General features: G+C 42.6%; 2 protein-coding genes across 2 annotated transcripts; both read left to right on the top strand.

Annotated features, from left to right (window-relative positions):
- The first annotated feature begins 4,021 nt into the window (after positions 1–4,021).
- Positions 4,022–11,150, top strand: LOC134285400 (uncharacterized). Its single transcript, XM_062846039.1, has 2 exons — positions 4,022–8,581; positions 9,568–11,150. The coding sequence occupies exon 1, from the start codon at positions 4,731–4,733 to the stop codon at positions 8,361–8,363; it is 3,633 nt and encodes a 1,210-aa protein (XP_062702023.1). The 5' UTR covers positions 4,022–4,730; the 3' UTR covers positions 8,364–8,581; positions 9,568–11,150.
- On the top strand, positions 9,555–25,412 carry LOC134290422 (uncharacterized). Its single transcript, XM_062857564.1, has 3 exons — positions 9,555–9,616; positions 9,682–11,214; positions 25,106–25,412. Exons 1-3 carry the CDS (start codon positions 9,555–9,557, stop codon positions 25,410–25,412), a joined length of 1,902 nt encoding a protein of 633 aa, XP_062713548.1.

Here is a 25,412-nt window from a genome sequence, read left to right on the forward strand (position 1 = left end):
TTCTCGCGCTTGGCACTTACTCTTTTACGGCTTGATTTGGCGTCCTTCACTACTTCTACCTGCGGCTTCGACTTCTTTCTCTTCCGCTGTACCTTAGTCCAAGGGGGGGGGTCCTTCCCTTGGTTCGCTCTGCTCTGTGGCTGCTGAGGGCCTACCAACGGTCGCAACCTCTTGTTTCCATCCTTCCGGGACGAGCCAGCGTTTTCAGGCCCACCCTTCCCAGCTTTCCGGGAACCCTGGCTGGGGTCCGACTTACCAGCATTGCTTCCGTCCTTCGGAGTATTTATACGCCTGGCCTTACGAGCACCGCAAGGTCTAAGCTAAGCTAAGCTAAGCTAAGCTAAGCCTGGGCTTACGAGCACCGCAAGACAGCTCCTCACCTGACGGCATTCTCGCCCGCTTCTGCGAGTGCGTGCCACTAGCATTCGCACTTGCCACACCCCTTGAACTATCTGCGAAAGCGGAGGCCTTAGTTTGGGTAAACTTTTACATTTACATTTTCTTTCACAGGCTCCACCGCTGCTGTAGTCCTTATCGCGAGTTTCGCGTGTTCCTGCTTGTCCTCGTCCATCGACATACGAAGTCATAACAAGGCCGTTTTCAGGTCCTTGCTAATATTCGATTTCGTAGACGCAAAGTTGATGATCTTGCCAAGCTGCTGCTCAGCCACCTCAATTGCAGGCAGTCCTTTTTTCTTTTGGTTGACGGCCCTCAGCAACCACGCTCCATCCATTATCTCCACCGGCTGGCTTGCCGGAGTGTGGACAAGAAGCTCCAAAGCTTGATCTGCGTATGCAGCTTCCCGCTAAAGCAGCCCTCGCCTTCTGGATTCGTGCACCTATGGCGATCTTGGAGCCACCATCGGCCACCATTTGGCTACCAAGATATTGGTAGCTTGCTACATTCTCCACTGCTTACCCCGCTACCGTAAAGCAGAAAGGGTTGACCTTGTTTGTACCCAACGATTTGGTCTTGTTGACGTTGATGGTAAAGTAAATCCTGCCGCCGATGAGCGATCGCCTAAATCATCGAGTTTCAGGTATCAGAAGGCCGGCTCCAGAGGCACGTCATCCTCCATTTGGGACATTTGTGCCATCAAAGCAAAGAGAGCAGCATTATCAAACAGTTTGAAGTCATTTAAGTGTTCCATGGTAGTGGGCTGTCACAGAAAGCCACAATTTAGTTCACGATCAATCCCACCTACCAGGATCTCGTTGATTGCAATGCGGAACAGTAGCGGTGATAGTATACATCCTATTACTTCAGCAACCACCCGAAAAGGATCGGATAAGACACCGTTGTGAAGTATTCTGCATTAAAATGACTCGTACTGTGCTCTAATAAGGCCGATAATTTTCTCAGAGACATCCTTGCGCCTGAGGGCTCCCTACATATTTTCGCAATCAATGAACACCAGGTAGAGAGACTCTTGGAATTCATTGATTTGCTCCAAGATAATACGCAGCGTGACAACATGGTCCACACACAGGATCGTCCAGCACGGAAGCTTGTTGCCGTCAGATAATTTCGTCAATCTTCTTCTGTATTTTGGCTAAGGATCACTTTGCAGAGGACTTTGTGAACAATACACAGTAACAAGATGCCCTGTCAATTATTACCCTTTTTGGCTAGATACTTTTACTAAGATGCCGTGTATTCAGTCGACCGGAAATGTCACGGATTCCCATATGTTACAGATGTCATTGTCCCCTAAAAGTGAAGACCACCAACGTTCACGCACTAAAAATGCCTGTTAGTTATAATCACTAGTTTAGGCAGTTATCAAATTGGTTCCTTTTATGAGTATAGCTAATCTGGCGATACCGGAGAAGCAGCTACGGGTGACCGATCAAGCGCGATCTTAAGTACAATAAATAAAATTCTTGAAACTTTAGATTCTAATATCAGTGACCTAAATATTGAAATGATACAGTATTTTTTGGCTACACGATTAATTTGTTTTCATATACACCGAAATTGTAAACTACAAACTAAATTAGGATTCACAATTGGATACCACAAAACCTGAGAGGGAATATTATCCACATATTTCACGAATACCCAACATCTCATCCGGTTGAAACCTTTAAACAGCTGTCCGTGATTTGAACAGGGATTTAGCTGTTAATTGGCACGCCAGCAAATTTGGCGCGAACAGACGTGCACCCGTACCATACCGTACCGAACCGAGCCGAACCGTGTGCCTTCACGGCATAGCATACATACGCTGCTGCAATCTTCGAAAGTATCTAGGGAATGTGGGCTTTTCAATAAAATAATGACATTATTGCAAACCATCGTTCGTACATTCAATCCGTATCGCAAGGCTCCTATCGATGGTAAGAGTGGTTGTGGCAAAATTCGGTAAGCAAAATGTGGTCGTGAGATAAATCATTTTTGTTATTGGAAATTGGTACTATGAACTGATGTCGATATATAACTGAACAGAAAATACCTAAGAGCATAAATCAAGCTTGTTTTGCCAAGAAATCCATAGAAAGGAGTATCAAATTTGCGCTTTCTAACTGCGCATATACTTGCATATAAAAATTAACTTGTACCATCCATAAAAAATGAAAAAAACTATTAAACCGAAATATATCTGAAAAGTACGGTTGAAGTTACTTTTCAAGAAACAAACATTGATCGGATATCAGAGCTGACATTTTAATGTGACCACCCTCTCGCAGATGCGGGAAATCCAGAACACGATGACATGAACGCTTTCTACTCTGCGTTAAAAGCGTTTCCACTGTGGCTTGCGTCACTCTGCGGCCGTCGTCACCAGAGTGCAAATCGTAGCTTCCACCAGCATCAGTAGCGTCAAATTTTGGTCGTCCAGAACTGTGCCATCATTTGCGTTTCACCACCACCACTTTCAAAAGTATCTGTTCGAGGACACAAACGTCTAAAGCTTGGTTATAAACCAAAATTGGATTCCAGATCAGTGCTGCTGTCTACATTTGCACCAGTAAGAGCTGCTTCTGCCCTGCCATTTTGGAGATTTGCACTCGTGGACAATTTTCCGTATCGGTTCCTGCATCGGATCCTTGCAATCACATTATATTAGCGGCAAACCAAGGGTGTGACCTAATTACTGAGATCCACGATAAGCATTTGTAGATGCGATGTGAGTTTGAGGCTGAAACTTTCCTTAATTATTTGAGCTCTGTTTTATAATGTTCTCATGAAATGTATTTGCACATTATAGCATTTAGATCTATTATTAACCCGTATCCGCCCAACAGAAAGAAAAAAATTGAAATGGGTGCCATTTCGTCAATTTTCAACCGATTTCTTTCATTTTTCGACCATTGCATTGTTTTGATGCCTAGTTTTAGGAAACCTATTGGTCGTTTTTGAATTGTCCGGCTATCCGGAGTTTTTCCGGTGAGTCACTGGGTCACATCCGGTAAAAATAACCCCAACTTCCTTTCGCCACTCAATTTCTTAGAGTAACTGCTGAAAATCCAGTTTCATTTTAACAAATTTTCATAATCTAGACCACAGTGATATTTTTAGAAGCAAATTAGGCGAAGTAACCAGTTTCAGGCTGGATCCCTGCTTGGAATCTACTCCAGGGACCCTCAGGGAACCGGCCCAAGAGCGGTCAAATATTATTTAATTATAATATTATCAAGTTTAGCAATATGGGTATCAAACTTCAACATTTTCTAATACCAGTTAGAAAACGGTCACTAGAAGATGTTTTGCGCACATTGGCCACCGGGAGGACCGATCCGGTGATCCCACGCGGAACAACATGTCGGCCATTTTGAAAACTGTTTGCATCCCACACTGGGCAAAACGCCAGTGCTCTGGATAAGCATCCTAGAGGTTTCGTATCTTCAGAGAAATGTATTGTAACTGTTTTTACTATAATTTGGTTATCTAATACTTCATCTAGATAAGTTGAAACTGATCTAGATCAGTTCTAACTTTTCATAGAAGTGTCCTAGAAGAAAATTTACTTCTGCAAAGATGTTTGTTGGGGATCATACATGGAACCCGCATCGTCAAGGGTTAATTATATCTTAATACTAGAAACGTAGAACACAAAACTTTGTAACATACACTTAGAGATAAATATCTACATACACAACTATATTGTACTAGACATTCACACTCACTTTGTATTTGACCGAAGCTGGAACACATAATAAATTTAGTATGAAATCGACTATCGCGTAGTGCACACGTTTTATTGTCGCGGCGGTGAAAGAAGATCCCCTACATCTACTTCTCGTCGGTACGGACTCATCCACGTGCGGTGATCGATCCGTTTATCAGTGCGTCGTTCCAATATCTCGTTAATCTCCCACCCTCTCTCGAAGTGCACCTTTTCGTTTGACGGCTGCCTATTTTTGAAGATCGCCGATCGTGGCGAATTTAGTGCGCGGTAAGTGATCGCGCCAACAGATTTGGTGCCGAAACCCGGGACCACGTTGCAGAAAGGTCTCGCAGGCAGCCATTGTCGTTGATCGTTCGACCACGTTGCGGTATCGCGCGCGCATTGTTCTCGCGCATCGCAGTGAATTTGGCCTTGGAGCGGACAACCCCTCGTCGACCCCGCTCATCTTTTCACGGCACTGCGATTTGCCGTTCGCTTTGCTGGCTCCGGTACCCGACTGGAACGACACGAGCACGTGAGAGTCAACGGTTGAGGTAACTCAAAACGTCGATACCAGGTGGGTGACTCTTTTTCTACTACTACTATTACTGCACGCACCATGAAGAAACGTGCTTCTCGTTCAGTGGTGGCAAAATCAGCCAAGCTGAAAACGCTTTTGCGGCAAAGAGCGAACATTTTGGGCTCTGCCGCGTTGATCAAAAAGTTCAACGATCAATACCAACAAGGTCAATTCCACCAAGTCAAGGTGAGGATCGACACTCTCGATCGTTTGTGGGCTGATTTCGCACACATACAGGACGAGATCGAAGAAATCGAAGATGGCGTCACCGGTGATGAAATCGATGACGAAGAAGAGCCAACCATTTCTGCGCAGCGGGTACAATTTCAATCCATGTACCACGAGCTGAAAGCATCTCTCGTTAGTAAGCTGCCGCTGGATCCACCACCCTCCGGCTCTGCAGTCAATCGTCCTCCGGTCCAACCAATGCAGTCTGTGCGGTTGCCGGAAATCCACATTCCAGATTTTTGTGGCAATCCATCCAAATGGATAGCCTTTCGGGACATTTTTCGGTCCATGATCCATTCAAGCGTTCACCTCTCGTCGGTGCAGAAAATGCACTACCTAAAAGCGGCTCTCACAGGCGAGGCCGCGCGCATAATCGCAAAATTTGAAGTTAATTCCGACAACTATGCTGCAGCATGGAAATCAATTTGTGAGCGATATGATAATCCGAATCTACTACGGAAACATCATTTCGCGGCTCTTTTCGCTATTCCTTCGGTGAAGAGAGCTTCCTCATCGTCGCTATACGAGCTCGTTGATGAGTTTGACCATCATGTGGGAGTATTGGGAAAGCTGGATACGCCAGCTGACTTGTGGGACACAGTGCTCGTCGAAACCCTCAGTAAGCGTTTGGATCCTGCTACTCTGAAGGAGTGGGAGAACAGTTGTCAGGAAAATGTGCGTCCCACGTACCAGCAATTAACCGAATTTGTGCGAAAAACATCGCGAGTGTTACAGTCTGTTAAACTGCTTCAAACGCCCAATCACCCTGTCGAATCCAAACCCTCGAAACCCAAATCGATTTCCACCCACGTTGCTACGGAGGTTACGAACAAGTGTCTGCTTTGCAAGGACGCCCATCCTCTTTTCAAATGCGATCAGTTTGTCGGAATGGAGGTGAAACAACGCTTTGAGATGGTGAAGAGAAATGGATTGTGCATCAACTGCCTGAAGGGGTCACATCTCGCCAAGAACTGCAGCAGTGGAAGCTGCAGAAATTGCTCCAAGAAACACCACACCCTTTTGCATCTGCCGCCACTAGCCGTGGCTGCGAAACCGTCGTCGTCTCAAACAACGCTGGCGTGCTCTACGGCAGCCAGTGAAGTGATTCCTCCAGCTCAACCTCAAGTGTCGTCGAACTCGTCCGTAGTCGCCTCGCACTCGTTTTCCTCACCACCATCGCGTTCGCAACAGCCACCCGTCGGGGCTATGTCGTCTGGCCCGGTAAACTCGTTCTCGTATTCGGTCGTCGTTGCTCCCTCCCCGTCGCCGGTTGATTCGCTCGCTCCGCAATCGATCGGAAAAAGTCTAGAATTGAACTCTTCTCCTGTGGCCTCCTGTGTTGCTCCACAAAGCGTTCCCGTACGTGCCCCCTGCGATGAAGTTTTCCTATCAACGGTAGCTGTCAAGGTGAAAGACTCCAACGGCAACCCTCGCTACGTTCGTGGGGTTCTGGATAGCTGCTCCCAAGCAAATTTCATCTCGGAGGCTCTGGCGCGCAAGCTGGAGTTGAAACGCGACAGAATCAGCATCGATGTTAGTGGTATTGGCCAGGGAATCGTCCACATTCGCTCTAAAGTATTGATTAGGATCTCGTCTCGCTTCGGTGGATTAGACTACCCTCTCGAATGTCTCGTTATACCACAAATCACGGTCACGCTTCCAAGTAAGCACATCGACATTTCTGACTGGAATCTCCCCAACAACGTCCCTCTCGCAGACCCGAGGTTCAACATCAGCTCCGGGGTCGATATTCTCGTTGGTGGAGAACTGTTCTACTCCCTAATGCTCTCGCATACTATCAATCTACGCGCTGGTTTCCCGATACTTCAGAAGACTGTTTTCGGGTACGTTGTCGCTGGTCGGCTATCAACAGCATCTTGTACTTCTCCGATTCGTGTAGTCAGTGCCACCACTAGTCTCGATAATAAGCTGCAGCGCTTTTGGGAGGTCGAAAACTTCGACGGTTATAAGGCGATGACTCCGTTGGAAGAAGCGTGTGAGGAGCATTTCCGAAGCACAGTTAGTCGAACAAGTGATGGTCGCTACATGGTTCGCCTTCCGGTACGGGACGAAATGGTTCAATTGCTGGGAGATTCTTTCGCGGTAGCACAACGCCGATTTTGGGCAATAGAGCGGAAATTTGCGGCAAACCACGAGTTTAAGAGCGAATACGTGAAGTTCATGGAGGAGTACGCAGCACTTGGCCATATGGAGTTGAGTCCTCGCGTCGAAATTCCCCAGTTTGTACTGCCACACCATGCCATCTTCCGCCTCGATAGCTCCACCACGAAAACCCGCGTTGTCTTCGACGCCACCTGCAAGGGCAGTTCCCAGTTGTCGTTGAATGATGTACTACTCGTTGGTCCGATCGTGCAACCTCCTCTTCTCGCTATCGTCCTCAACTGGCGGATCCCTCGTTTTGTTTTCAAGGCTGATATAGAGAAGATGTTCCGCCAGATTTGGGTTAATCCTCTGGACCGCAGGTTTCTGCAAGTGCTGTGGCGGACAAGTACAACCCAACCTCTTCAGCGATACCAGCTCACCACGGTGACCTACGGGACGTCATGCGCACCTTACCTGGCCACACGTGTGCTTAACCAATTGGCAGAGGACGAAGGGCACCGATATCCGCTTGGTGCAAAGGTCATCCGGAAAGGATTCTACATGGACGATGCTCTTTCAGGGGAAGACGACCTGGAAACTGCTGTTGAGACAGTGATACAGCTGACGGAACTACTGAAGCTTGGAGGCTTCAACTTGAGGAAATGGAGCTCCAATGATCCTCGGATTCAGGCTCACTTGCCGGATGAACTGAAGGAATTCGCGCCGGAAACTGAAATCGACGGTTCCGGAAACATAAAAACGCTAGGTTTGTTGTGGTCGCACGTCACCGATGAATTTGGATTCAAAATCCCATCGCTTCCGCCCTCGAACAAGGTCTCTAAACGAGTAGTGGCCTCCGAGATGGCACAGTTATTCGACCCACTCGGACTAGTCGGATCAGTGGTGATGAGTGCCAAAATGTTTATTCAGAAGCTGTGGGCGATAGGAATTCCTTGGGATGATGACCTTCCCGAGAACCTACGAGATTGGTGGCTGCGTTTCCGTGAAGAAATTCCGCAATTAGCAGAGCTGAAAATCCCACGTCGAGTTCTCACGAACGACTTCAACAGATACGCATTACATTGCTTCTGTGATGCTTCCGACCACGGCTACGGCGCCTGTGTCTACGTGGTTTCGTCGAATGGGGCTGGAAATCACTACAGCCAACTTCTCATAGCTAAATCGAGAGTCGCACCACTGCGTGGACTTACAACCCCGAAACTGGAACTCTGTGCTGCTGTGTTAGGATGTCAGCTGCTGGATCAAGTCCGAAGCACGACTAGATTCGCCGGAGTAGTGACGTTCTGGTCGGATTCCAGTATAGTTCTACACTGGATTTGATCGCCGCCTACCGTTTGGAAGGTGTTCGTGTCGAATAGAATAGCAGAAATCCAGAAACTTTCAAACAACGACAGCTGGCGCCATGTTCCGTCGAAGGCCAATCCGGCGGACAGGATATCTCGTGGAGTTTTACCGTCAGAAATACTCGAAGATTCGCTGTGGTGGCACGGGCCCAACTTTCTCGTTCAGGCCGTCGAAACTTGGCCTGAAGACATCGTGTCGCTTAGAGTGTCCTTCCCGGGACATCCCGGGACAAGAATTCCCGGGATTTGTATGATTTCGGGATTTCCCGAATCCCGGGATATAGTTTTAGAAATCCCGACCATCCCGGGATTCCCGGGATAAAGATCATTTGTAGCTATAACTACCAAATATCAATGCAAAACATTATTTTCACTTTTGAAATCTGATCGGTTTTTTCACATGCACTACCATCGGGCTTTGGACTATGGGTTTTACTTGAAAAAGAAAAAATAATAATGAATATATTGATTTTATGTTATGCATTTAATTTAAATTTTCTATCTTACTGGTTTATTCAGTAGTTGCAAGAACAATCTGGACATAGCCCCAATATCATATAACTTTGTAATGTTTGGAAACACGATTCCAAACTTGTATTATATTATGTTAATAAATCGATTTTTTTTCTCATGAAATTCATGAATCTCAAAATTAAGTACTACAACATCTTTAAAACTATCCAAAAACCGCAATGAATTACACGCATCGCCTGTTTTCCTACTCACCGTATGCAAAAAAAAGCTAAAAGCAAATGGTAAAAATGTCGTATGGCGAATGGCATCTAAAGATAAATTTCTCGAAGTGGGACGCGTTATTCGAAAAAATATTTGGTAGCTTAGATGGATTATGATGCTTATTCCAGTCAAACTATTAGAAATTTGTAATTTTCTACCTTGTAAAAAATCAACTATCAAAGAGCTAAAAACAAATATTTCTTGGTGAGCATCATGCTGATACTTTTATTTCTCGTTATAATACTTCTTGTTTTGGAAACAAAATATAATCATATCTGTTCGAAAAAAAAATAATACATGCACTGCACAAGAGAAAAGGAAAACTATTTTCTGGGTTTTTATTAAAATTTTGAAAAATCCCGGGATCCCGGGATTTCCCGGGATTAGCTAAGTATTTTGTCCCGAATCCCGGGACAAGAAAAGTGGCCGGGAAATGGACACTCTAGGTCGCTCACTCGCGAAGAACAGGAAGTTCGTGACGTGGAAGCTCGCCAGGTGGTTACTTTCGCGGTGACCCAGGTTGATCACTCGATCATCCATCGATATTCGGATCTTGGAAGGTTGCTTCGGGTAGTTAGTTACTGCTTCCGATTCTGTCGAAACGCTCTAGGTCCGCAAAATCGTCGCAAGGTTGGTCCTCTGCAGCCGCCCGAAGTGGATTACTCGCTTAAATCGCTCATTCGTTCCGTCCAAGGTACAGAATTCCCAGAAGAACTTCGTTGTCTCTCGACGAATCCTCAGCGGCGACTGACCAGCAAGGACCGGAAACTCCAATCGTCATTCAAGTCGCTTAACCCGTTTCTGGACAACACAGGCCTCCTACGGATAGGAGGACGCTTGGCAAAGCTGTCGGCCTCTTTGGATACCAGAGCACCTATTCTTCTACCGGCCAAACATCATCTGTCTTGGCTAATCGCTCGCTCCCTCCATCTAAGGACTCTTCATGGAGGACCAACCCTGCTACTGGCTACCATTCGGCAAAGATTCTGGCCTCTACGTGGACGCGATCTCGTTCGTAAAGTCGTTCGGCAGTGTGTGACCTGCTTCCGCTGTGCCCCGAAGCCGACGGAGCAGTTCATGGCTCCTCTACCGTCTGTGCGAATCACGCCGGCACGAGTGTTCGCGAATAGTGGTATGGACTACTGTGGGCCCTTCGGTATTCGTCCGTTAGTTGGGAGGGGAGCAAACGTGAAAATGTACGTCGCCGTGTTCGTTTGTATGGTGGTGAAGGCGGTACACCTCGAGGTAGTCACCGACCTTACGTCCGTCGCGTGTATCAATGCGGTGAAGCGGTTCGTCGCACGTCGCGGTCGCGTAGTGAATTTGTATTGCGACAACTCGACAGCATTCGTCGGAGCTGATCGAGAACTGAAGCAGCTACGTCGCCAGTACCTTCAGCAGTATTCGACGGAGCAGTGGAATGGATACTGCCTGGAGAGTGGAATAACGTTCCACTTTATCCCTCCACGTTCCCCCCACCACGGTGGCCTGTGGGAAGCGGGGGTCAAATCGTTCAAACACCATCTGCGTAGGATCCTTGGATGTCGATCGTTTACGTTGGAGGAGTTCAACACTACAGTGGCCCAAATCGAAAGTATGCTGAACTCTCGCCCCCTGTCGCCACTGTCTAGTCACCCGCAAGATCTGTCCAGCCTTACTCCCGGCCACTTCCTTGTGGGAGAGCCTTTGTTTTCTATTCCAGAGCCCGACTACACCACACATCCTGTTGGTCGGCTCAACCGTTACCAGGAGATGAAGCGCAGTGTCCAGGATTTCTGGAAACGCTGGGCACGAGAGTACGTCAGCGAGCTCCATCAGCGCTCAAAGTGGCAACGTGTGCGGGACGAAGTGAAGGTGGGATCCCTGGTCCTGCTGAAGCAAGAAGGTCTTCCACCCCTCGAATGGAACTTGGGTCGTGTCGTAGCGGTATCACCAGGATCGGACGGCCACGTTCGGGTCGTCGAGGTTCGAACAGCGAAAGGATACTACACACGAGCAGTGACTGAAGTCTTTCTGCTACCTATCGAGGAGCCAGTCTTTGAAATGCCGGAGGCGGACGAGGAGGATAGACCAACCGGTCCGCAAGCGAAAGCGTCTGTCGGAGATCTTTGAAACAATCGTTTCAACGGCGGCCGGCGTGTTGGGGATCATACATGGAACCCGCATCGTCAAGGGTTAATTATATCTTAATACTAGAAACGTAGAACACAAAACTTTGTAACATACACTTAGAGATAAATATCTACATACACAACTATATTGTACTAGACATTCACACTCACTTTGTATTTGACCGAAGCTGGAACACATAATAAATTTAGTATGAAATCGACTATCGCGTAGTGCACACGTTTTATTGTCGCGGCGGTGAAAGAAGATCCCCTACATCTACTTCTCGTCGGTACGGACTCATCCACGTGCGGTGATCGATCCGTTTATCAGTGCGTCGTTCCAATATCTCGTTAATCTCCCACCCTCTCTCGAAGTGCACCTTTTCGTTTGACGGCTGCCTATTTTTGAAGATCGCCGATCGTGGCGAATTTAGTGCGCGGTAAGTGATCGCGCCAACAATGTTCATACTGCTGTTTTCGACATTTCTTCCGAAGGCACCTGAACTGTAAAATGTAAACAAAAGGCACAGTGGGCCACTTCATAAAAAATGTAAAAAAATCATGTTTGATCAATTTTTCGTGAAAAAATATTCTAAAAGAATGCTTTTACTACACTTTTGCTACCGTATCCACCCAACAGAAAACAAAATATTCAAATGGCTGCCTTTTCGTCAATTTTCAACCTATTTCTTTCATCTTAGAACCATTTGAATCGTATTGATGCCTAGTTTTAGGAGTCCTGTTGATCATTTTTGGATTGTCCGCCTATCCGGAGTTCCCATTGGAGCTAAATTTCTTAGACTGAATACTCAAATCCCAGTTATATTTCAACGAATTTTCACAGTTTAGCCCAGAATGATACTTTCAGAAGCAAATTAGGCTTCCCATACTTGGATTTTTATCCAGAGCCCTCAGGGAACCAGTCCAAGTATGGTTAATTATTCTTGGAAATAAAGGGCGAACACGATGAAATTGCCACACAGAAAATATTGTATAACTTTTGATTGCGTTAAAAAAAAGCTAATTTTTTTACCATGAATAGTATATTATGTGTAGCTAATACCATAAAATTTTCATTAAAATCGGTTGAGTATTGGCGGAGATATCGTTGAAACAATGAAATTGCCACTTGAGAATCTTGTACTAACAAACATTTTGGAAAATATATTTTTTTTGCCGTTTCAACGCTGGCGCCAAAAATGCTGAACCGATTTCAATGAAAATTTTTATGTACGTAAAGTATATATGTAGAAGTAGTTTGTCAAAATTTCATTCAATTTGATCATACCGTTAAAAAGTTATAGCCATATATGTCGCACTATGTCACAATAAGCAGATGTGGTTTTTGGTATAGTGAAATTCAAACTGCTCTTACTTTGAAAGTACTCAACAAAAATGACTGAAATTTTCACTGTAAACAGTTTAACACAACAATTTAACACTGTCAAAGTTTTATAAAAATCGGGACAGTGTTACCAGTTCTACAGTCAAAATAGTGCACGCGGAACTAAAAATGGTCAAAAAGTACCTAAAATTTACCTTGAAGCGATTTGAGAAAAAGTACTGAAACGATTTCGATCAAATTTTTACCACTTAATTGATACTATGTTAAGAATATCGAGTGAAATTTTCAAACGTTTTGATGAGGTAACAAAAAAGTTATAGCCTAAGTAATTTTTTGAAATGGGTGCACAAATTTTCTAAAATCTCATTTTATGATATCGACAACATATGCCCCAATACTCAACCGATATTAATGAAAATTTTATGGTATTAGCTACACATAATATACTATTCATGGTCAAAAAATTAGCTATTTGACGAACGCAATCAAAAGTTATACAATATTTTCTGTGTGCCAATTTCATCGTGTTCGCCCTTTAATGAGTTACAGAAAAAAAAATCATAGGAACCTCGCGACAGCAGTGAAATTTCACAGGGACGGTGTGTAAAGATCGGGTAACGCGTACTTACATGAATATACTAGATTTCTGTCTAAGGTCCTCTGTTGAATATACTTTGGCAGCATCCATTTATTACGTAACGCTAAAATTGACATTTTTCGGCCCCCCTCCGTAATACCCCGGACAGACAGTGATACGAGTGTGATTCCTGTACAACGGTACGCAGTGTCAAGAAAATTTTAACAAGACTGGCTTGAACTGAGAGAGTTTTCAGTATGGCATTCATTTCAAGCGCAATTGTACAGTGATTCTTGTATCACATGTGTGTCATAAGTATGACGATACCCATAGCACTAGTGGATCACCAGAACATCGTCTATGTTAAAGTGGCAGATGGAATGGGATCCATCATTTTTGATAGATGATTTTTGGGGTTGTTTGATAGTTGATTTACTGAACTCGTTAACTCGTTTACAGAGTATTCAGCTAAACAGATAACCGAGCGTAAAGAGTTAGATCTGCTGTTGAGAACTCAGTAAAAAGATGGGGAAAATACCGAGCTAATCTTAGTGTGCAGGTCTCTATGTGACTATTGATGGCTCATTCGAAAGAAAATTTTCCCAATAATTGATAAGGAACTGATTCATGCAACTGCTCTGAAGTGAGTTGTAGAGCCCGTTTTGCCCCAGTTTCCCCTAAAATTTGAGTATCTCCTTTATTTTACGGCATCTATAATGATTTTATTGATTTTATCGCTGGGATCTCATCGCCCAAACCCATTGAGTAACTTTACAGACAAGACGTTATTAACCCGTTAACGCCCAAGGTGTCTCACAATTTAAATCTTTAAATAAATTTGTTATCAAAGGTCAAGTTCCAATAAAATAAGCATGATTTGACGAAAAAAATGGAAGTCTATGGTGTAGTTCCAAAAAGATTCTTCATTGTATGTCCTAAATATCTGATAATTTTCTCGAGTTCTATTTCAGCACAACTTCTACGCTATTGTTACATTCTGATCCGTATTGATACAATACAGCTCTAAACAAGTGAAAGAGATGATAACCACTCAAAAAGAATAGAAAAAAAGGACTTATGAATTGGGGCGGAAATATAACCCGATAAACAACTAAAAGTATGCAATGCATGGTCCTTGTAATTTCAAGTAGATTCGACTGCAGTGTTCATTTCTCAAATTTATTTTTTTAACAAATCAAATAGAGAGTGCTCACTATGTGTAGCATAACCAAACGTTAAAATACTGTAGAAGTTAGATTTTACACAGACAATGGTTTCTAATAAAGTAATTGAGTTTTTTCTTCAGTAGGGAATCGTGGTGGCTTCTATATTCGTCTGTTTTCCACTATAACTCAGTCAATCTTGAACCAATTGACACAATTCTTGGAATGCGGTGAGACAGGTATAGTATCTACCCGTGTACAAAATTTCAAGTCAATCGGTGCAAAATTGACCGAGTTACAGTGGAAAACAGACGAAAATAACAGACGAAGAAAACCACCGCCCAAGTAGCGCGATACCCTACTCCACAAATTCTCTTTACGTACTCACCATACGTAAACTTCAGAAATTTTGCATGTTTTAAAAGGAGAGCCGTGTTAAGTACTGTTCCTTTTAATTTGTATCTTTTAACAGATACGTATTTCGACCTCAACTATAAGGTCGTCTTCAATGTCTCGTACTTACAAATAATCTAACACGACCACGTTCATTATCATTCCATGTTTTGATATAAAATTTCAACCACTCTACACGGCTTGTTCACTTATGTTTGTACTACTCCATGTTTTACATCGAAAAGTTACATCAAAAAGATAATGTGTCTTTCGGCTACATGAAAATTCGACGACCCCACTACTGGGACTTGGCCTGCCTCGCTTCAACTTAGTGTTCTTTGAGCACTTCCACAGTTATTAATTGAAGGGCTTTCTTTGCCTGCCATTGCATGAATTTGTATATTGTGAGGCAAGTACAATGATACACTATGGGAGAATTGAACCCGCCGTCTCCGGATTGGCGATCCATAGCCTTAACCACTAGGCTAACTGGAGAAATGAATAACCACCTAACTGGAAAGCTAACTGGAAAAATGATATACCACCCAAAAACTCAATTTAATTCGATCTACCAATTGCAATTTAGAATTACGTACAAAAGTCTGAAAACATAACGCTGGGGGGAAGAACATTCCAGGTAGAAATCCCTGAAGGAATCCCGGGAGGTTTAATTGAAGGAATTCTAAGAAGCATCTCTGCTAGAATTCTGAGGGAATCACAGCTAAAGACTTGGTAGGAATCCCTGCAATAATCACAGAAGAAATCCCGGGTGGAATTGCTGTATAAATCTCGAGCGAGGATCCCGGCTATTAGAAAGAATTCCATTAGGATTTTCTGAATATGTTTCGACAGAACACTTTGAAAGTATACTAAAATGAATCTGTAAGTTATTTCAGCAGAAATCCATGAAAGAATGCTGGTTAAAATTTCTGAAAGAATCTTTTCAGGATTTTCTAAAACAACTCTGGCAGAAATCCCTGAACTAATTCCTGTAAGTATTCCGTTATTTTGGACTCACAGAAGCTACGTTCAAAATTTGAGCAAAATCGGTTGACCCTAAGGGGGCGCTCAAAACGCTTGAAGTTTGTATGGGAAAACTTGGTCAAATGTATGTAGGAATTTTAAGTGTTCGAATTTTGCCGCTAGGTGGCGCTGTAAGCGTTCCACTTTATCTTTTTTTTTATTATTACTCATCAACAGACTATACAAAGTCCCAATGATATCTAACTTAAATTATAACAAAAACAGTACAATTTAAAACTATCAACCTTATCACAAACAATTAAAATAAAATCGACACGTATCTTACAGATCAAGTATTATTTGAAAAAAAAGATTTAAAATTCCGACGAAGCGCCTCCCTAGGTAGTCAAATACAGCCGCTACTCTATTGAACAAACGCTGAAGTCCGGTCATGGCGTTGTTCAAACCATAATTGTTTCGACGGAAAGGAATCCTAAACATAGCATTATTGCGCATCAGTCGAGGTTGAACATTGATGTCTAGCTGCTCCAGCAAAGCCTGACACTCAATTCTCCCTTGGGAGATATCAGCAACGGTCAGTGCTCTACATACGTCCCGTCGAATCCGCAGAGGGTCCAGGTCGATCAATCTGCACCGATCTTCGTATCTCGGTAGACGAATTGGATCCCTCCAAGGCAACCTACGCAACGCGAAACGGAGAAAGCGCCGTTGTATTTTCTCAATGCGGTCGCTGTTATTGTTGTAGTTCGGCTCCAGACTGCAGAACAGTATTCTAGTGTTGATCGCACCAAAGCACAATACAGCGACTTGAGGCAATAGATATAGGTAAACTTCTTCGCCGCCTTGAAAACAAAGCCGAGAGTTCGTGACGGTTTGTTAACAGCGTATGAAATATGCTGCGAGTATGACAGTTTTGCATCCAGCAGCACCCCCAAATCCTCGTTTATATTAAAAAACATTTCCACTTCAGAATTTTGGAAAAATCATGTTATATCGCCGGTGAAACTGAATATATTTTTCTAGAACTTCAAATCAACAAACAAAAAATTCTTTTAGGTTTCTTTTACAATCCTCCTGAATTTGATTGTTCACCATTGCTAACACAAAAGTTCTCTAGATTTGAATTTCAATACGAGCACATTTTGTTAATGGGTGATTTTAATACAAATATACTCAACTCGCAAAGTGATAGAAGTCGGAGGTTTACGTCATTTATGGAAAATTTCTCATTTTCTTCTTTAGGCGATACTCCGACACATTTCCATAGGACAGGATCATCTCAAATTGATCTAATGATTACTAATAAAACTGAACTTGTGCTTCGTTTTAACCAAATTGATGTTCCATTCATGTCGAATCACGATTTACTATTTGCGTCTTTAGATGTGGATGTTTTACGATCTACACAACCAACAACTTTTAGAGACTACAGAAACTTTAATCCCTCCGTCGTTATATCTGTGTTCAACAACATCAACTGGGATGATTTTTACCTAACAAATAATCCTGATTATTTGCTTCCATTTTTCAATGAACATGTGAGAAGTATGTACGATTCAACTATACCTGTGAAAAACTACACAAGGAAACAAAACTGTAATCCATGGTTTGATAATCAGGTATCTAGAGCAATAGTCGATCGTGACCTTGCTTTTCGAAAATGGAAAACTACAGGAAATAATGACGATTTTGTAATTTTTAAAAGACTGCGAAATAGTACTACTTCAATTATCACAAATGCCAAAACACGTTACTGGAACGCTAAAATTTCTAATTCTGGTACAGTTAAAGAGTTATGGAAGAACTTAAAGTCTTTGAATATTTCAAAAAAGAATGATTGTGTTTCTTTGATCTGTAGCCCTGATGACATCAACAAACATTTCGTTCAGAATTTCAGTTCACCTGTACAAACTTACTTTTCAGATAATAATGGCTCGTGCTCTACATCATTCCGATTCAGTGAGGTTCAAGATTTTCATATAGTTAATGCAATTAACGATGTTAAGTCTAATGCCGTTGGTCTTGATGATATACCCATTAAATTTATAAAAATGATATTCCCCCTACTTCTGAAGCCATTGAAACATATTTTCAATAGTATTTTCAAAAGCGGTATCTATCCTAAAGTGTGGAAGTATTCCAAAATTATACCCATAAAGAAAAAGCCCATGGATAACACACTTGAGAATCTTAGACCAATCAGTATTTTAAGCGCAATTTCTAAAGTCTTTGAAAGATTGGTAAAAAACCAAATTACCTGTTATCTGTCTGAAAACTGTCTTCTATCACAGTTTCAATCAGGATATCGCAAAGGATACAGCATAAAAACAGCTATGATAAAGGTTTGCGATGATATTGGTGTTGTCCTAGATAAGGGAGGATCTGAAATACTTTTGCTGCTTGATTTTTCAAAAGCGTTTGACACCATTTCGCATATTAAGTTATGCAAAAAACTTGAGAATAACTTCGGTTTTTCATATGATGCGGTTCAACTAATACGTTCATACCTTTCTGATAGAAGTCAAACTGTTTTCGTGAATGACTGTTTTTCCGAATATCGTCCAATATTATCCGGAGTTCCACAGGGATCTGTGTTAGGGCCTTTGCTGTTTTCCATTTATATAAACGATCTACCGCTGAAGCTTAACGGTTGTCAAATCCATTTATTTGCAGACGACGTTCAAATTTATGTAGATGTATCTGGTATGACAAAGGATGTTGCTGCAAATTTGATCAACAATAATTTATCTAATATTTCATTATGGGCGTCAGAAAATTCGTTAAAGTTGAATGCTCGAAAAACACAAGCCTGTTATATCACACGCTCGAATCGAAACTATGAGAAACCTGATTTAAACTTGAACGGCATTCCTATTGTATACTCAGAGACAGTGATTAGCTTAGGTGTAACTATTCAAAGTAATTTCGAATGGGATGGATTTGTTTTAAAACAATGTGGGAAGATATATTCAGTTTTACGCACATTACGTTTTACCGCTGATTTTTTACAACAAGATACAAAACTGAAGTTATTCAAGAATTTGATCTATCCTCATTTATTATTCTGCGATTTTGTAACCACCCAGGCATCTGCTTACATTATGAATAAACTCAGAGTAGCTCTTAATTGCTGTGTACGATTTGTATACAATTTAGATAGATATTCTCCTGTTTCTCATCTGCACAAATCATTGATTGGTTGTACATTCAACAACTTTCCGGTAGTAAGATCTGTGTTTATTTTACATTCAGTAATATTCAAGAACTGCCCCCAATATATATATATAGTAAACTGATTCGTTTGAGAAGTCCAAGGGGTATTAAATTCTCTATGCCACGAGCTACGACTTCACACTATGCAAACTCTCTACTTGTTAGAAGTATATGTAATTGGAATTCATTGCCAGTTGAACTACAAAATATTGTTTCTCCTCTGCATTTCAAGAAAGCATTTTTACAGCAAGTTAGTTAGATTTTGTTCAAAAAGTGCATTATTTAATTAATAATTATTGCTCAGTTTTACAACAACGCACTTCATATTATCATTGAGCATCTAAAACATAAAAGACATTGTCTTAAGTTTTCATGAATAAAAATAAATAAATAAATAAATAAATAAAATCCTTGATACAATGTACTCGTTGTATAGGCGTTCCTAGCAAATTGTAGCTGTAGATTATTGTCCGCTTCTTTCTGGAGAAAGAAACCGAGCACTTCGCTGGATTCACCGATAGCCGATTAAGTATGCGCCATTTCGCGAAGGCATCGATCTGAGCTTGAAGGAAACTGCAGTCGGCAATTGAACAGACCCGCAGAAATAGCTTAAGATCGTCTGCGAAAGATAATCTTCGTCCTCGAACAGTGTGATTAACATCGTTGAAGTATAGAAGAAAAAGAACGGGGCCAAGATGGCTGCCCTGCGGTATACCGGAAGTTGCACGAAAACTATCTGAGTGAACGTCACTTATAGTTACCACCAGTTGACGATCTGTAAGGTATGTACAGAACCACCCAAGGAGATTATCGCTAATCCCTAATCTATCAAGTTTTGCGAATGCGATCTCGTGGTTCAACTTATCGAATGCGGCAGTTAAATCAGTGTAAATTACGTCCGTTTGAGCCTGAGCATTCATGCCATTCGTGATGTATGATGTAAGGCACAGCAGGTTCGTAGTTGTAGAACGTCCAGAAGTGAATCCGTGTTGATCAGCACTCAAGTACTGTTTACAGTGCGAATTTATGGAGTCCATAACCACCAGCTCAAAAAGCTTCGAAACAGCGCTTAATGAAGTTATTCCTCGGTAGTTATTAACGTCACACTTGCTAACCTTTTTGTGCACGGGAAACATTTCAGCTATTTTCCAACAAGATGGGAAAATCCCACTAGAGAGCGAGAGTCTGAATAACAGGAGGAGTGGTTCCAAGAGACAAACAGCGTTCGCTTTGAGAAACGTTGATGGTACACCATTAGGTCCGGGTTTTAACGACGATTTAAGCAGCGACAACGCACGTGAGAGCGATCCTTCGTTAACATCAACGGCACTGAGTGTTTGATTTGCCAGTGGAACATTGCTGGCAGCGGTGAAAATGGTGTTGGAGGATAGTTGCTCATCTTCAAACACGCTTGCAAATTTAGTTGAAAAAAGCCTGCAAATCTCTTGAGGAGAAGAAGCCGACTCTCCTTTGTAGACCATGGATGATGGCAAACCGACTTCCTTTCGTTGCTGGTTGATGTAGTTCCAAAAGCATTTCGGGTGGGATTTTAAACGCTGCTGTATTCCTCTTTGATAGCGATCGAAGCAAAAATATAAATATTGATCCAGTTTATACTGGACAACAATGCTACTATACTGCCGTAGTCAGCTCTTCGAAAGTTATAGCATACAGCAACCGGATTCCAGTTGCAATCACGATCCACAATGGTGCCTTCAACCCGAGCAGGAGAAAATAGCTGAAGAATAACTAACTCAGGTATGGAAAACCGAATACCTACAACCTGAATGAGGTATTAAGTAGCCCTGCATAAGAGGTAAAATACCTAAAATAATAACAGGTGTGTATTTTGTGCATAACGCGAGAATAATGATATCAGGTATGGAAATACCTAAATAATAATCAAAGATATTTCCATACAAATAGCGATTTTTCCATTATTCAATAATACCTCAAGCAGTCCTCAACACCAAACCAATAACTCGTTGAGGTATTGTATCAATACCTACAAAATATCAAAATAAGTTATTTTCAATACCTGGACAACCGACCAACACCTTGTCTTGGTATGATACCTGACTTTGGTATGCTCTAGTTATGTGGCAGTTATTCATTCCTGCTCGGGAACGGTAACTACTAAATGAGGATGATGAGCAACCACCTTAACTAGTGGTGCCGGTGCCGGATAGATGGATGGAGCCGTGTCACTATTACTCACGAAGCACAAGTCTAAGGAACGACCATTTTCGTTCACTACATGATTTATATTGCATAGTATCCGAAGCAGCATTGCCGTTTAAAAGCATAATTCTGGAGATTTGACCGCCATCTTGGAACTTAAGCCGCCATCTTGAATTCCAATACCCCTACTACCACCTCCACATCCTAAGGAATGTGTATGCCGAATTTGATTGACATTTCTTGACGCATTCCAGAGTTATGCCTGTGTTCCGGCGAACATATATTAATACGTACGTACATATAAACATACAATCATAAATGTATGTATACACCTACTTATGTATGTATTGATTATCAACTTCCAGGGAAATAATTTTTTTTCGCATTGAAAATGAAGCTCATAGATCGTCACAATATGTATTCTTTGCAGCATCGTTTACGCCACCTGGTGAACCAGTCACAAACTATATTGCCCACTATGAGCAAGGTTTGGGTGTGGAGAACATATTCTCTGAAAGTATTCTAAAATTTTGCATAATTTTTAAGATATTCACATCAAAAGGACTGTTCTATTTATAGGACGCTGGGCGGATATGGGTTAATATGCTGAAACTTTAGGGTATTACGGAGTCAAACAGGCAGAGGTATATATCCAAGGCATTGAATCAAAATTCAACCATCGCGCAACAATGTTGCGACATTCTACCCAATGCGACATAGGTTTGTCCCAACTTGAACAGAATAGGACAAGATCGTGCACCGCGAGTTAGGAGATTTTTAAGCCTTACATTGTGATTTTCGAGCGGTAACTTCAAGTCGATAAACACTGCAACGCTACTGAATATATATCATCAAAAAGTTTCGATTCTGGGTTAGTAATAATTGATTATTCACGAGTTGAAAAGTACGAAACAAATTCAGCTTCCGTTTTGTCTGCAACAAAAATTTTCGAGATCTTGTCATTATCTGTTACCAGTTGGGATAAAGAGTAATCGCCGCGACTTCTTTGTTGCTTGTTTTGTGCCTCTTTTGTCTGACAATTCTCTTCACTGATCCAAGGTAAATTTTAGTTTGAGATTGAATTACATTCCATCAAAATGGAGACTTGTAAAAGTTATCTTTATACCAAAAAAGGGGAAGCGAGACAAGTCGCATCCGAAAGCATATAGACCAATTAGTCTTTCTTCAGTTTTGTTGAAGACTATGGAAAAGGTTTTTGAAGGATTTTATCAATTCTTCTAACATAAAGGAGCATCCCCTGTCTGACTTTCAGTTTGCTTACACTGAAAAAATATTTTGTTGCATTGTACGAAATCGCTCGTCCGGTTTACGAATGCCATTCGTTGTTTTCTGCAACGAAAAGATTCGTAGTGTGCCTGAGTTTGTTTCGTAAAAAAGATCACTCCGACACAATAACACAGATTTTTTCTGTCTCTTTTTTGTCGGACCAACTTAAATCATGTAGAAAAAAAAAAAATAGCACGCGTATATCAGCTTGGTTTTCACAGGCTCCGAACACGTATCTTCTGATTGATACCTACCAGTATTAGGCACCCTACACACTACTCAAACGGTTTGACCAACATTGACTCCGCCCCCAGGTTGGTGGTTGAGTTGGTGCTGTGTCAAACCAGTTTGATTTTACTCAAACCAACGGTGGGCGGAGCCAATGTTTGACGAACCAATCGTACCGTGTGTAGTGTTGTTGCACAAACACAGTGCGATTTCAAATGGGGGATGATGTTGGTGCAACCAAAGTGACATGTTGGTGCAACACGATTTGGCAGTTCGTCATACGGTTGCAGAAACATTCGCTGGTTCGACCAACCAGGGGGCGGTGGCAATGTTGGTCAAACGGTTTGAGTAGTGTGTAGGGTGCCTTAGACATCCATCTGTAGGCGCTTGTTGAAACCGTTCGGAAACAACCAGAACGTCTTCTACTCTGATTCAATTTATAAATAAATTTTACTTCCAACTGAGAGCATGCTTCCTTTCCTCTTCTCGCACACGCACCGTCATATGCACATGAAAACAGGTTGCTTTGTTGTCTCTGCGCTCCACTCAAACATCAGTGATGACTGCCAAACTTTGTTGCAATCTACGAAGCGAAATTTTCTTTTTACGCATGGTTAGTAAAAAACGTTTGACATTTTTTTGTTTTGTTTCATTCTACAAAGCGGGAGCTAAAATCTACGAATGAGCAAGATTAGCGTCCGTCGGATTCGTGATTTCGTACATGATACAACTCCATTTGTACTGTTTCAGCGTGGTGGTACGAATGGACTGTACATTTTACGCAAATTGCTTACAATTTACAAAAACTGCTTTTACGAAGCATATTCGTTGAGCTTTTACAAAAGTATTTTATCAGTGTGTTACAGGAGCGATGCACAGCACTCCATCAAAAGCTTTAGATGCGGTTCTCAATCTGCTACCTTTGCACGAGTACGTGCAATTCGAAGCAGAAAAGGAATTGCTGCGACTTAAACGAGTTGAAAAGTTTATGCCAGGTGATCTTGTAGGTCACCTGAGCATTTCACAATACTTCCAAAATAGGCCAGTAATGAAAATGATTAAAGACTGTGTGGTGATTCCGATCATACTTAGTAGGCCGATAGTTGAAGGAAGCAGCCTGACAGCGACTTCACTGGAGGACACACGCATTGGCTCCCATACGTATTGTCACTTTCCTGTGTCCAACAAAATAATCATCCTATAATTGTTTAGTTCATAGTTCATTGCTTTATTAATCAATGTACAATACCACAAATGGCGACGAGATGAACCTGCAGCGTTTTGGAAAATATTCAGTAAGTAGAATCCAACAACCTTGGACATTACTGGTGAAAAAAGTCTAGCTGAACAAGTTGTTGCTTAGGCAACAAACTTCGGCTTCCAGTGCGACAAAAAAAATCAAGTTCCTTCGCAAGGGACTGCCCCAGGAACGGATTCCATCCGTTGAGTTGGGCGAAAAACTATTCAAGTTCCTTCACAAGGTACTGCCTCAGGAACGGATTCGTTGTGTTAGGCGACGACATTTCCAAGTTCACCTGAAAGGTGAACTGCCTGAGTTAGGCGATAGAACTTTCAAGTTTACTCAAAGGTAAACTGCCTCAGGAGCGGATTTTATCCGTTGAGTTAGGCGACAAATATTGAAGTTTATCTCAAAGGTGGACTGCCTCAGGAACGGATTCTATCCGTTGCGTTAGGCGACGACATTCCCAAGTTCACCTGAAAGGTGAACTGCCTCAGGAACGGATTTCATCCGTTGAGTTAGGCGATAAAACTTCCAAGTTTACTCAAAAGTAAACTGCCTCATAAGCGGATTTTATCCGTTGAGATAGGCGAAAAACTGTTCTAGTTCATCTAAAAGGTGAACTGCATCAGGAACGGTTATTTTCCGTTGAGCCAGACGATCATGGACTGCCCATAACACGAGTATGGATCGAAATGTTTCCAAAAATGAAACCCAGAGAGATGAATCCTGTCGGCAGTAAAATGAAGCCGGTACCTTGGCCGGTACAGCCATCACGCAATAAAGATGAAACGGGAATCTGTATGGCGAAATCATGAGAGTAATTCTTTGATTCCGAAAGCAATCCACGAAGGAAACCCGGGAAAAGTCCCTGCAAGCATCCCGGGAGACAACCCAGAAATCCAAAAGAATCTCTAAAGAAATCTTGGCGGAAATCCCAGAGGAATCCCTGAAGGTATCCCAGTAGAAATCCCGAAACTCTCTGCCCGATCTTCCGGTGGTGGCTCATCGGGAAGTGGCCATGCCGGTGGAAGTGATATCGAAAAGCTGAAGCAAGAATCTCATCCTTCGTCTTCTTCGGCGCCTACAACTCCACTCTCCAATGGCACAGTCGCCGACTGGTGGTAACAATTTCTCACTTCCATTCAACAAGCTGCCAGGGGATGTGTCCCCTCTGCGTTCGGCCATGTTATCAATCGTGATGCAGAAGATGTTTCCCCGACATGACAGTTCGATGTTGATTAGGCGATCCCCGAATTTAGATCACCAGTCATCGGGCAACAGTCGGGATGGATTCTCCTCGATCTATGGGAAAGGTCCACGACCCCTACCGGATCTGTTCCGCCTCCTTTCCTTTCGCCTGTCGGTATGCAAAGCTACGCCATGGATTTCTCGAACAGCAGCGACTCGGCCGGACGGTGTACGGACCCCGCGGAAAGCTGTCCAAGAGCTTCCGCCACTTGGATATCTACTGATAATCTACTGGATAAGCTGATGGTCGAGAAGTGGTTCGGAGCGAAGAAGGAAATCATCGCCGTTCGCACTGTCTGCTCGCACATCGATCTATAA

The sequence above is a fragment of the Aedes albopictus genome, chromosome 1, assembly GCF_035046485.1.
Source record: "Aedes albopictus strain Foshan chromosome 1, AalbF5, whole genome shotgun sequence".
Lineage (NCBI taxonomy): Eukaryota > Metazoa > Arthropoda > Insecta > Diptera > Culicidae > Aedes > Aedes albopictus.

Bases quoted from the DNA above. Each gene is read 5' to 3' on its own strand.
- LOC134285400 (XM_062846039.1), top strand. From the start codon at position 4,731: ATGAAGAAACGTGCTTCTCGTTCAGTGGTGGCAAAATCAGCCAAGCTG.
- LOC134290422 (XM_062857564.1), top strand. From the start codon at position 9,555: ATGGACACTCTAGGTCGCTCACTCGCGAAGAACAGGAAGTTCGTGACG. The intron at 9,617-9,681 runs GTGGTTACTTTC...GGATCTTGGAAG, and splicing joins GTGACGTGGAAGCTCGCCAG to GTTGCTTCGGGTAGTTAGTT. The intron at 11,215-25,105 runs GTCTGTCGGAGA...CCCCGAATTTAG, and splicing joins ACCGGTCCGCAAGCGAAAGC to ATCACCAGTCATCGGGCAAC.